We start from the raw sequence: 12,749 nt of genomic DNA on the forward strand, positions 1-12,749 counted from the left end.
CTACTGTTCCCTTTTCAGGGGAAAAAATTACTCATTACTCTCCCTGTAAATGGACCTTCTTTAAGTGAACTGATAGCAAATGCTTTCCCAGCTGAACCCAAGTCTGCTTTCTTCTTCCCACCTTCCACACATTATTCTAGCACCCTCTCGAAGTGGTGTTTCCACTTTGGGAACCTCTGCTACAGAGAGATGAGTAAAGGATATCAGAGGGGCTAGAGCTATGGTACAGTGGTAGGGCGTTTGCCTTGCATGCATCTGACCTAGGATGGACTGCGCGTTTCGATCCCCCGGCACCTGGCATCCCATATGGTCCCCCAAGCCAGGAGCGATTTCTTTTTCTTCCTTCCTTCCTTCCTTCCTTCCTTCCTTCCTTCCTTCCTTCCTTCCTTCCTTCCTTCCTTCCTTCCTTCCTTCCTTCCTTCCTTCCTTCCTTCCTTCCTTCCTTCCTTCCTTCCTTCTTTCTTTCTTTGCCACACCCGTTTGACGCTCAGGGGTTACTCCTGGCTATGCGCTCAGAAATCGCCCCTGGCTTGGGGGGACCATATGGGACACCGGGGGATCGAACCGAGGTCCTTCCTTGGCTAGCGCTTGCAAGGCAGACACCTTACCTCCAGCGCCACCTACCCGGCCCCTCTTTCTTTCTTTCTTTCTTTCTTTCTTTCTTTCTTTCTTTCTTTCTTTCTTTCTTTCTTTCTTTCTTTCTTTCTTTCTTCCTTCCTTCCTTCCTTCCTTCCTTCCTTCCTTCCTTCCTTCCTTCCTTCCTTCCTTCCTTCCTTCCTTCCTTCCTTCCTTCCTTCCTTCCTTCCTTCCTTTCTTTCCTTTCTTTCCTTTCTTTCCTTTCTTTCCTTTCTTTCCTCCCTCCCTCCCTCCCTCCCTTCCTTCCTTCCTTCCTTCCTTCCTTCCTTCCTTCCTTCCTTCCTTCCTTCCTTCCTTCCTTCCTTTCTTCCTTTCTTTCCTTTCTTTCCTTTCTTTCCTTTCTTTCCTCCCTCCCTCCCTCCCTCCCTCCCTCCCTTCTTTCCTTCCTTCCTTCCTTCCTTCCTTCCTTCCTTCCTTCCTTCCTTCCATCTTTCCTTCCTTCCTTCTTTCTTTCTTTCTTTCTTTCTTTCTTTCTTTCTTTCTTTCTTTCTTTCTTTCTTTCTTTCTTTCTTTCTTTCTTTCTTTCTTTCTTTCTTTCTTTCTTTCTTTCTTTCTTTCTTTCCTCCCTCCCTCCCTCCCTCCCTCCCTCCCTCCCTCCCTCCCTCCCTCCCTCCCTCCCTCCCTCCCTCCTTCCTTCCTTCCTTCCTTCCTTCCTTCCTTCCTTCCTTCCTTCCTTCCTTCCTTTCTTGTTTTTGGGCCACACCCGGCAGTGCTCAGGGTTACTCCTGGCTGTCTGCTCAGAAATCACTCCTGGCAGGCACAGGGGACCATATGGGACACCGGGATTCGAACCAACCACCTTTGATCCTGGATCGGCTGCTTGCAAGGCTAATGCCGCTGTGCTATCTCTCCCAGCCCTAGGAGCGATTTCTGAGCATAGAGTCAGGAGTAACCCCTGAGCGTCACAGCATGTGGCCCAAAAAGCAAACAAAACAAAATAAAAGAAAACAAAAAACAGAATTCATCGCATAATTCAAAGTCAACACTGGAATTTATGTCTCATGAAAAAATGTGCTCTGGGTTATAATGGAAATACGTTTCTTTTTTTTTTTTTTTTTTTTTTTTTTGGGCCACACCCGATAACGCTCAGGGGTTACTCCTGGCTATGTGCTCAGAAGTTGCTCCTGGCTTGGACCATATGGGACACCGGGGGATCGAACCGCGGTCCGTCCAAGGTTAGCGCAGGCAAGGCAGGCACCTTACCTTTAGCGCCACCGCCCGGCCCGGAAATACGTTTCTTATGTCAATCATGGTTTGAACATTACAGAAATAACTTCGCTCTGGGCCTTGATCCTCACTTAATTTGTGCTTTTCTGTCCTCAGACCAGCAGATACCCTTGATAGAGTTCAAGATAAATTGGTTTTCGGTGGCACCTCAAAGTGCTCAGGGCCTACTCCTGGCTCCATGATCTGGTGTTGTTCCACATATGGTGGTTGGCTCAAACTAGGCTTCCCACATAAAAAGCATGCACTCAGACTATTGTAATATCTCTTCTGCCCCAGTGATAAAGTTTTTGACTACTGGGGCTGTGAATTATTGTTGCTACAGAGAAATGTTAAAAGCAATGAATTTGGGGCCGGAGTGATAGCATAGCGGTAGAGTGTTTGCCTTGCACAGCCTGGGTTCAATCCCCAGTATCCCACATGGTCCCCCGAGTCTGCCAAGAGTGACTTCTGAGTGCAGAGTTAGAAGTAACCCCTGAACACTGCTGTATGTGACCCAAAAACCAAAAAAGTAAAATTAAATAAATAAAAGCAATGAATTTATTAGCAAGAATAAATATTAAGTGCAAGTAGTTATAAGGAAGTATTAAAGTAGATGAAGGAAAGTCTACATGTAGGCAGAAAAGTAGTTTAATTGGGAGGGCTGATGGGGAACTAGAGAGATTTGTATGGGAGTTAAAGTACATGCCTTACATGCTGTCTGATCCCTACCATCACATGATCCCCTGAGAATTACAGGGTCAGCCCATTAAGGCCCCTGAGCTCCCCCAGGATAGAGCAAGTAATGGTAAACCCCATCACCACAGGTCCCCTAAGAAAAACTGCTTCCTTGAACCCTCTCATTGAACATTGAACTGCCAGCCCAGTTAACCCAGAGTTGCCAGAAAGGTCCCTGATTTTCCTGAGCACTGCTCAGCAGCCCTCCTCTCCAAAAATGGGGTACTTGGGCTGTAGCTCAGCAGTAGGGCATGTATCTTAAATGTGTGAGACCCTTGTTTGAATCTCACACTGCACAAAGAAGTGAAGTAAGAAGTGGGGCTAAGAAGTGCCAGAGTGGTAGAGCATCTAGCTAGAGCATCTGGCTTGAATATGAGGGGGCCTCAGATCCACCCCTGGCTCAGCCTTGAACATCATTTACAATTCCTAGAATCACAAGAAAGTGAACAGTCTCTTCAGCTCCTATGGCTAAAGTTTGAGCCTCTCAAGTGTGGGTGACCTCGTAACACTGTAGCAGCAACAAAGAAGGGAAGAGGGAAGTAAGTGAATGTTCAAAAATAAAGGTGGTTGGGGCCAGAGAGATAGCACAGCAGTAGGACATTTGCCTTGCACGCAGTCAATTCAAGACAGACAGTGGTTCCAATCCCGGCATCTCATATGGTTCCTGAGGCTGCCAGAGGTGATTTCTGAGCGCACATCTAGGAGCAACCCCTGAGCACTGCTGGGTGTGATCCAAAAACCAAATAAATAAATAAATAAATGTTGATAAAAAATTGATTTAAAGGTCGTTTGACTACATTAGCCCAAAGTTTATTTGTATTTCTCTTTTCTGTAGACATCATCTTAGGGCTGGGAAGGGAGTACAAATGTTAAGATGCTCACTGGTTTGTAACTATAGCAGCAATCCTGTATCCCAAAACCATATATGGTCACCTGAGCACTGCTAGGTATGGCCCAGAGCCCTACCATTGTGGTCCTCAAGATAAAATAAATAAATAACCTTAGATTCCTCTATTTAAATATAAAAAGTTAAGATTGGAGAGATAGCTCCACTGAAGCATGTGCTTTATATGCAAGAGACCTGGGTTCGATTCCCAACACCAAACTGTCCTCCCAAGAATGATCAAGAGTGATCCCCAAGTACGAACTAGAAGTAGCACCTGAGTGCCACCAGGTGTGGCCCAAAAACAAAACAATGGAAAACATTTCATATTTAATCATGAAAAATACTTGGAGAGATATCACAGTAGATAGGGCACCTGACTTGCATGCAACTAATCCAGGATTAGAACCCCAGTACATATGGTGTGAGATCCAGGATAGTCACTGAGCATAGAGCCAGGAGTAAACCCTGAATACAACCAGATATGGCCCAAAATTAAATAAACAAAAACAAGTAATTTAACTGCAATTTTTTTTTTTTTTTTGGTTTTTCGGGCCACAGCTGTTTGATGCTCAGGGGTTACTCCTGGCTAAGCGCCCAGAAATTGCCCCTGGCTTGGGGGGACCATATGGGATTGAAGCGAGGTCCTTTCTTGGCTAGTGCTTGCAAGGCAGACACCTTACCTCTAGCGCCACCTGGCTGGCCCCTGCAATTTTGTTTTTAACATTAGTTGTTCACTTAATTATCCTGGGGGCACCAATTCACACTCCTGGTTTTGCTCAATTATGGGTAATATCCCACAGGCATCCTAATTAATGGAGAGAAACTTCCCAGAGATTAACGTCTTCCACAGATAATCTCCTATTGTACATTTAGATAATTCAGGAGAAGAACCTGGTTATTTCCTGAGTGGCTTTTTTATCTTTGATGAAGGAAAAATGTTGAAAAACTACTTCCTGGAAAAAAAAAATAAAAGCAACAGTAGCATAATATTACCTAAAGTTTTTTTTCCTTGGGAAAAACCTTTAAATACTGGGGGGAGAGAGAGTTCTAAGGGACATGAATTAGGAAATGAGTTTAGGAGACATATTAGAATCTAATAAAAAGGAATCTAAAGAATGAACCTTTGTAGACAAGAACTAAGTGCTCAGTCTTTCCAGATACAGTCCAGAGGGTAGTGAGCCCTATGTTATAATAATCACCTTGAAATTGTATTTGAAGCTGGATTTCTCCTTTTCTCTTTCCAGAGTCAATTGTGGACCAAAGAAAGTAAAACTGAAAGGTTAAAATGTTAGCTAGTCTGCAGGGAGAGACAATAGGAGGTAAAGCAGTTTTCCTTTGTGCAGGCACTTTGGCCAAGACCCTGGCTCAATTCCCTGTACACATTTAGACCCCTGAGTACAAAGCCAGGGAAGGCCCTGCAGCACTGCTGAGTGTGGCCCTAAACAATAAAATGAGGGACAAAGAGATAGTAAGATAGTTGCCTTTCATGCTTCCAACCCAGATTCTATCTTTGACACGCTATATGATCCCCTGAGCCAGAGCCAGGAGTATGCACCACTAGGTGTGTCACTAGATGTGGTCACCAAACCAAAAAAACAAGCAAACAAAATACACATATTAGCCTGTCTGCTTCTTGCCCCTTTTTTCATATTAATGGTTAGAAAAATAATTTGACATGGAGCCCCTCTGTGGATTGTGCCACTTTAATACTTACCTATTTCCCCATAGCTCTGTAATGGCAGTTTCTTGCAAATCATCTTCTCCATACAGTCAACATCTACCTGACAGTGTTCTGCTCATTGATCTTCCCTCTGAAGCAGCAAGAAGGCATATAGGGGCTTAGGGTGAGCAAAAATAAACGTGATGAAAGTGATCATTTTGTTTTAAGTTCTGCTCCTGTATTGACTTCTTGTGTGTTCCTCTGGGGAAAGGATGAAAACTGCAATGGAAAAAACAGTCACCGAGAAAGTGAGACTCCAGTGACCACGGGAGCTGTGCACTATCTGTATATCCAGGTGAGGCCTTGGCGTGCGGCTCAGTTTAATGCAACAACTTCCTGTAGCTGCTGGTTTCAGGCTGTGTGGCAGATATGAACCAGCTACAACCAGAAGAACTCTTCTCCCCAGCCTTGAACTCTGCCTGCTTAAGTACTAGCAGGGGACAGTGACAGCTTCAGGCAGTGGCTCTGAGCTCTGGTTTCAGGCCATGTTTGTTCTATTCTGATCACTGCATTGGTCCTTCAGAATCCTGTGCTCTACTTCCTCACCTATATGTGGTTTATGAATAGATGGCAGTCTCGGTGACATGGATATATGAAATACCAGTGACTGTCTCAGTAGTTTGTGAATAAATGAAATAATAGCTAATAGAATAATTGTAACCAAATTACTGAGCCCCATAATTCTTTGCGTTTATAGAAACTACTCTATCTAAACGAACCTGATCTCTTCCAATAAGGGATGTAAGGCATGATGCGCATGTGTCCTATGCGCAAAGATAGGACTCAAGTCTCCAGGGCACAAGTGTCACACAAATCACTCCCAGTGAAGGCAGCTTCAAGCTATGGCCTGTCCTCAGGGCAGAGCATCTGGCCAGTGATGAGCTCATGCTTCTCACATGCTGTGCCTTTGCTCCCCTACCTGTGAATTCCCTTTTTATGAATTAAGTAGCTGACTCAAGATGTGGGAGTCATGTTTGTAGTGTAGCCTGGAGGATGGGTCTGAATTTGGGGCTGGTTATTCTGAGCATGAAAGAATTGTTTTTCTATCTTAAAATAATTGAATCCTGGGATGGTGGATGTAATTCACTGGTAGAGTACTTGCCTTGTATGTATGAAATCCTGGGGTGATTCCTAAAACCACCCAAACAAAAATAAACAACCCAGACTTTTCCATCACTTTTTTTTTTAAATGCATGGCAAAGCTAGAAAGATAGTAGAGGGGTAAGGTTTTGGCTTTGCCTGCTGCGGATCCCACTTGAGCCCTCAACACTGCATATGCTTCTCACAAATACTGTCAGGGTTCTCAACACAGAGCCAGAAATAGCCTCTGAGAACCACCAGGTGGATTCCAAAAGCCCAACTCCTCCCCAAGAAAAAAACTGGCAGCGTAGGGGATATGACTTAAAGGACTGGAGGATGTTTTGTATGCAGGAGCCCTGGGTTTGATCCCTATCGCTGTATCTCTACCCCATGTGTAGACTCAGAACAAACAGAAACCAGAGCATGTTTGGGAAAGGAGCATTCGGGTCACTACAGTTGATCTCACTGACCTTCCTTACTAACTCTGTCTGCTTATCACCCCCCATGTGTCCTCACCCCTAGATGGAGTATTGTGAGAAGAGCACCCTACGTGACACCATTGACCAGGGACTATACCAAGACACTATCAGACTCTGGAGGCTTTTTCGAGAGATTCTGGATGGATTAGCCTACATTCACGAGAAAGTAAACACAATGAATGCTTTGTATCTGAACTTAGGTTTGCATAAAATTTATGATAGAAAGAAGTTCCCATTAGAGCATGGGGCCAGAGCAATAGTACAGTGGGTAGGGCATTTGTCTTGCTCACAACTGGCTTGGGTTTGATCCTTGGCGTCCTATTGATTCCCTGAACCCCGCCTGGAGTGATTCCTGAGTGCAGCACCAGGAGTAATTCCTGAATGCTGCTGGATGTGGCCCAAAATCCAAAAAAAAAAAAAAGTGGAAGAAAACAAGTGAGAGGGAAAGTTATGGATATTTTTTTAAATCTATCTTAAAGGAAAGAGAACAGCCTGTCGAAAGACAAGAGACAAGAAAATCCGAAGAAAAGAATAGGTTAAGACAGGCCTGAGAGCTGCTGCCTACAGAGCACAGCAGCTTTCTGCCTGCTTTTCTGTGACTGTGACTAAGAGCCACCTTCATGATTATAAATGGTTGTGAAGAATCGGCACATGAAAATTCTATGAAATTTCTTTTTCTGTCTATAAATTGAAACAGGGCCATGCTTTTGTCCTTACCTGGAAATGTTTGCTTCCAAGCAACCCTGGTTATTCTAACACCACAGTTGTGCTGTGGAGGGGTGGTGGCACTGTTTGTGGCCCTTCAAGCCAAAAATAATTTTTCTCCCTGGCCTTCTCCGGGTAGTATTTGAGCATGTGGGAATGTGAGGGTCAGCCCTTGAGTAGTTTAGAATAAAGGGAGAGAGTGAACAGCAGAAGGCACATTATTGGACTCCTTGTGCTACCCTTCGTAGACATGTGGAGAAATGAGGATGGAGAGGAGACTGACAGCTTGCCAAGGATGTAAAAGAGCATTTGGAAGGAAGAAAAAGAAATCACTGTTACATTGTAAATCCAAATGGGTCCAGCTTCAGGATAAAGCACTGCTGACTTTTTAAAAGTGGAATTATCTAATGCGTTAGCCAGTGTAAACACGTTTTTCCTTCCCCTCAATTTTCTTTCACCTGAAAATATTTAGGCTATATTATATCCATACTGAAAGGGAAGGAATGTGATTGGCACATAGTGAGTTTATAAATGACTTGGTGGAAATAGAACATGCAGGGTTGGAAGTGAAAATGAGCTGTAATGAGAAGCAATTGAGCTCTATTACTGTGCTCTCAGCTTGATGTTCTAGGACAAGGCCCTCAATGTTCACTTCTCAATCAAATTTTCTCCTTCCTCCAGTCATCTATTAGGTGCTTGTCACTGCTTTTCTCAGCAGTCTATGATGGAATCATCTTTGAGAGGGACTTCTTATGCTTTGAGAAAGTCAAGATTTGCTTTCATCCAAAGGCAAAAGAGATCAGATGATAAAATGTTGTGTTCCGTTTAATTACTTCATGGATAGTGCCTGAAATAGAAGGCTTTATGAGAATGCCATTAGAAAGACAAGACTTTTCCAGTGACTCATGTATACATCATTGGGCACTGTGGGTACTGGGCACATAGTGCCAAGGAATTAGTTCACTCTGGGACACCTGATGCAGAAATTGGCACTTGTCATGTTGATCTAATTCAGATGAGCTAAGGAAATAATTTACTAAGTGTGGGACAAACTTTATGAGCAAAGGAACGAGAGCTGGAATGAAGTCAGTAACTCACTGATCTGAGCAAGGTTTTGTGATCTAGTGGCACAATCATTGTGAACCTGGGGAATGGGGCCTGGTGCCACAGGGAATCCTCTGGATTTGACCTGATGATGGCAGGTAGATGGGCTGGAAGAGAGTGAAAAGGTCACTGGCAGGACAGGTGGGAGACATCACAAAGGCTCACTCACCTGCCCACATGGTCTGAGCAAGCAAACCTTCATCCTGCCCCTCACTGGGATGGCCTTTCTAATTAGGAAACAGTATTTCAAAACAGTAATTGTAATTGATTTCTTTGCTCCTTTCCAAGGGAATGATTCACCGTGACTTAAAGCCTGTCAACATATTTTTGGATTCTGATGACCATGTGAAAATAGGTGATTTTGGCTTGGCCACAGATCATCTAGCCTTTGCTGTGAGTACTTTCTAAAGGAGACTGTTGCTGAAAATGGATCCAAATGGTAATTCTGATGGGATTAAAAGGCCAGATAATGAATTCACTGAATTCTGCCTTTAATCCCCAGGAAATTATACAGGTCTGGTGGAGGGAACTCTAAATCATCTCTCAAGTGTGGAAGTTGTGAATGCATTTTAGCCAGTGTGGTCACTTTAGAGGCATAAAATCAGTGGCTTGCTGGACTGGGGAGTTGGCTCAAAGGGCTAGAGCTCATGCTCACAGGCAAGTGTCTCAGGTTTGATCTCTGAGCACCTCCAAATGCAAAACCCTCACCAGTAACCCCTCCACTGATTTTTGCTTTGTTATGACCACAAAACCCCTCCCCCCAAAAGTATATATATTATTGGTTTGTAGGCAATACTTACGTCAAATCCATCTAAGTACTTGATGAAGTTATTTGGTGTTTTGATCTAGTATGCTAAGCACTGGGCAAGATGATTTATACTTGTAAAGGTTTGAGTTCATGCTTGAAAATAAGGCTAAAAAAATCAGAACCATCAGGAAAACCGTGATGAGCTCCATAATCAGAATAGAGAAGTCAGTTAACATAAAAGGCTAAACTAGTGTGAAGCCAGAGAAATGATCATGATTTGAGGAGCTTTGAATGTGGTTATGAGGATCAAAGGGAGTAATAAATAGATTTTTGGTTCAGCCTTTATAAGTTGGTAGGAATCCAACAGGATGAACTTGCAGGCAGGACACTGTGACGAGAGATAGGAATTCCAGAGAGAGAAAGAACTGCATACACAAAGGCCCTGGGGTGAATAGATATGATTATTTAAAAGCCAGTATGTTACTTAACAGCTCAAAATGATGAGGTATACATGAGCTGTGAGAAAATGCTGGAAGATCGGGGACCTTGTAGGTGTGAATGACAGGCTTTGAGTGCCAGAGAAAGAATCTTACCATCCTGTACCAGGTGCCAAAATCTTTAGTAAATGCAATTTATGCTAAGGACAAGTCAGAGAAAGAAAATGGGATTTGGATTACTGCAAGAACCATCACAGGATCTAAATTAGGTGAGGAGGAGCAGGGAGAGAGGAAATAAAAGGCATATGCTAAGAATATGATCCATCAGCCAGAGGGATAGTAAAGAGAGGGGGTACAAGAGATTAAAGTGTTTTGCCTTGCATGCAAATCTCTCTCCCCACACACACAAAAAGGGGGGGGGGGCAAGATGATGGGATCCAAACTACAATAGCAGATCTGAACAAAGGCTCAGGTGTGAGATATTGATCCACAAAAACAAGAGAATTGAACTTGGAATCTGGAAGGCTGTGGCCGCTCAGTGAACTTGGATTAAGAGCCCAGTTCTAGAGACCCCCTGACCTATTAGAACCAGCTCTGCCACGTGGGTGTAGTCTCAGGCAACTTCCACATGTGTCCTGTATTAGTCTCTGTTCCCCTCAGCTGTCTGCTGGGTCAAGTAAAAAGTACACGGCCCAGCAGCTCCAAACATTCAGGCTACTGAAATCCCCAGAATGACATCAGAAGTTCAGTCACCCAGAGGCTGGTCTCTATATGATGTGGTGGGTCGCAGAAGCAGTAAAGAAAGGCAAGGCTTGGAGGCTGGTAGAAACAGAGAGGATGGTGGACGCAGTGACCTGCTTCTAGGCAGGGAGAATAGAAATAGTTTCAGATCAGGTTTCCACAGTGACAAGGCCAACAAGCAAATCTGACATGACGGTGTTTCTTTGGTGGTTTGCTATCAGGATACCCCAAGTCAACTGCAACAACTATTAAAAAAATCTTCTAAGATATTGTGATACGGGGAAGAACTTTATCCCAGATTGTATCCTGGTATTTTCCTACCCTTTATTATATATGGTGCATTATGGATTTTTTTTTCTCCAGATCTTAGAAATTTTTGGTAAACAACTCCAATTTGATTAAGTATTAGTGGAGTATGAGTAGTTCTACCAGAGATTATCCTCCTCTTCTTTGAATATTGGCCATATGAACCAAAGTTTTTATAACTATGAATGCTATTATGAATAAAGGTGAGGTAAATGAGAACAAAACAAAACAAAAATGAAAATCTGTGTTTTTTTTTAACTTGTTGTTTCTAGTAAATTGATTGTTTTGGCATTTGGGAGTATGAAAAGAAATTGGTCTCTACAAGACTGGGGAATTTCTACCACAAACAGTTCCACTATTAATGCCCTTTTTGTTTCCTTTTGGATGTCATCATATCCAGCAAGCCTTGCATTTCGAGTTCACTCAGTGTTAAAGTTTAAAATATTTGAAATTCAAAACAGTCTGTCATTACTCATTTCTGCATAGAATTTTTCAGCCTTTGGGTATTATGTGCCCATTTCTAACCAACATTGTTACAACATTGTAACTTACCATTTGGCTCTGCCTTGCATTTTCAGGCTGATGGCAAACAAGATGACAGCACAGAGCACCTGGTTAAATCTGACCCTTCAGGTACATTTTGAAGACTGCATGTTGAATAAAGTACTCACAAGCAGGCCAAAAATATCCTTTTATTGTTCTCTTCTTAATATACTCAGAAAACTTTCCATACGCCTATACAGTTTCCAGAATACCTATTGTGCCATAAACATATTCATTCCTCCAAAATTCCTCCCACCCCATGTTACCATTATTTCTTGTTTACTTCAGAAGAAGAATTCATACTTCCCTTAGGGCCAGGTTCTTGAGAGTATATGGTTAGGACTCATGCCTTGGCCATACCCAAGTTTGGTTTGATTCCCAGTTCCACATGACACTCCCTCCCCCACTCCCCCCACTATTAACAGGTTTAACTGTAGACTCCTTTGAGTGGTCCTAAATAGCCGCAGAAGATCTCAGGTCTTTTGAGCAGTACTCGGGAAAATGCGCGCGTGCACACACACAAGTCCAACTCTTAGGAAATTAGGTATTTTATACAGTGTAAAATTTCTGAATTTGACAACTTGTTGGTTTGTTTGCTTTTAATTTGAAAAGATTTAATCATTTGGTTTGGGGCCATACCCAGCAGTGCTCAGTGATCAGTGATCACTTCTGGCAGGGCTCTGGGATCATAGGGGCTCTTAGGGATTGACCTTAAGTTGACTATGTACAAGGCAAGCTGTACTATCTACCACTACATACTGTACTGTTGCTCAGCTCCAGAAAATATTTAATTCTAAAGCAATTTTTCATGAACAAAATTATGAAAGTTATGAAAGTGATTTTTTTCTCCTTTTGCTCTGCTGTTCAGAATTCTGAGAAACTAGATTTCAGTTGGGCCCCCTGTGGAACCCTTCAGTTCCTAAGAGGTGCTAGGTGCCATGTAAGGCCTGCGAGTATTACTCAGGAAAGTGCATTTGCTGCCCCCTGGAAATGGACTTTATCTCACTTCAGAAACTGTTTATGCTTGACTTGAATTTGGCCTTGTCTTTCAATCTCCTACTACTGGAAAGCTTTCATGATGTCTTCTTCCACAGGGCGTTTGACTGGCATGGTTGGCACTGCTTTGTACGTGAGCCCAGAGGTCCAAGGAAGCACAAGATCTGCATATAACCAGGTAAAGGGGTCACATGGTGGAAAAATGAAAGGTCTCAGGAGTGAGCTCATAGAAAGCATCCAAAACATAAAATTCAGGTTTAGATGAGCTGAAAAAAGAAGCATTCACTATTTCATCCTTCTTAGATTGAAAAGTACCCTGAGTAGGACTCAAGGACAGGCTCCTTGATGCCCACAATGTTCCTACAGGAGACTTCTAGGTCCTCTGTTCATCCATAGACTTGACCTAACCTATATTGAAGCCAGGCTC

The 12,749-nt window shown here is 43.1% G+C and overlaps 1 protein-coding gene across 1 annotated transcript in view; it reads left to right on the forward strand.

The window, feature by feature from the left end:
* EIF2AK4 (eukaryotic translation initiation factor 2 alpha kinase 4) overlaps positions 1–12,749 on the forward strand; it is a 108,632-nt gene that overhangs the window by 45,665 nt on the left and 50,218 nt on the right. The window contains exons 14-18 of the mRNA XM_049785150.1: positions 5,395–5,478; positions 6,786–6,908; positions 8,840–8,944; positions 11,362–11,416; positions 12,421–12,500. Coding sequence (XP_049641107.1) covers positions 5,395–5,478; positions 6,786–6,908; positions 8,840–8,944; positions 11,362–11,416; positions 12,421–12,500 — 447 coding nt within the window. The remainder of the gene's footprint in view (positions 1–5,394; positions 5,479–6,785; positions 6,909–8,839; positions 8,945–11,361; positions 11,417–12,420; positions 12,501–12,749) is intronic.

Source organism: Suncus etruscus, chromosome 12 (assembly GCF_024139225.1).
Source record: "Suncus etruscus isolate mSunEtr1 chromosome 12, mSunEtr1.pri.cur, whole genome shotgun sequence".
NCBI classification, from domain to species: Eukaryota; Metazoa; Chordata; class Mammalia; order Eulipotyphla; family Soricidae; genus Suncus; species Suncus etruscus.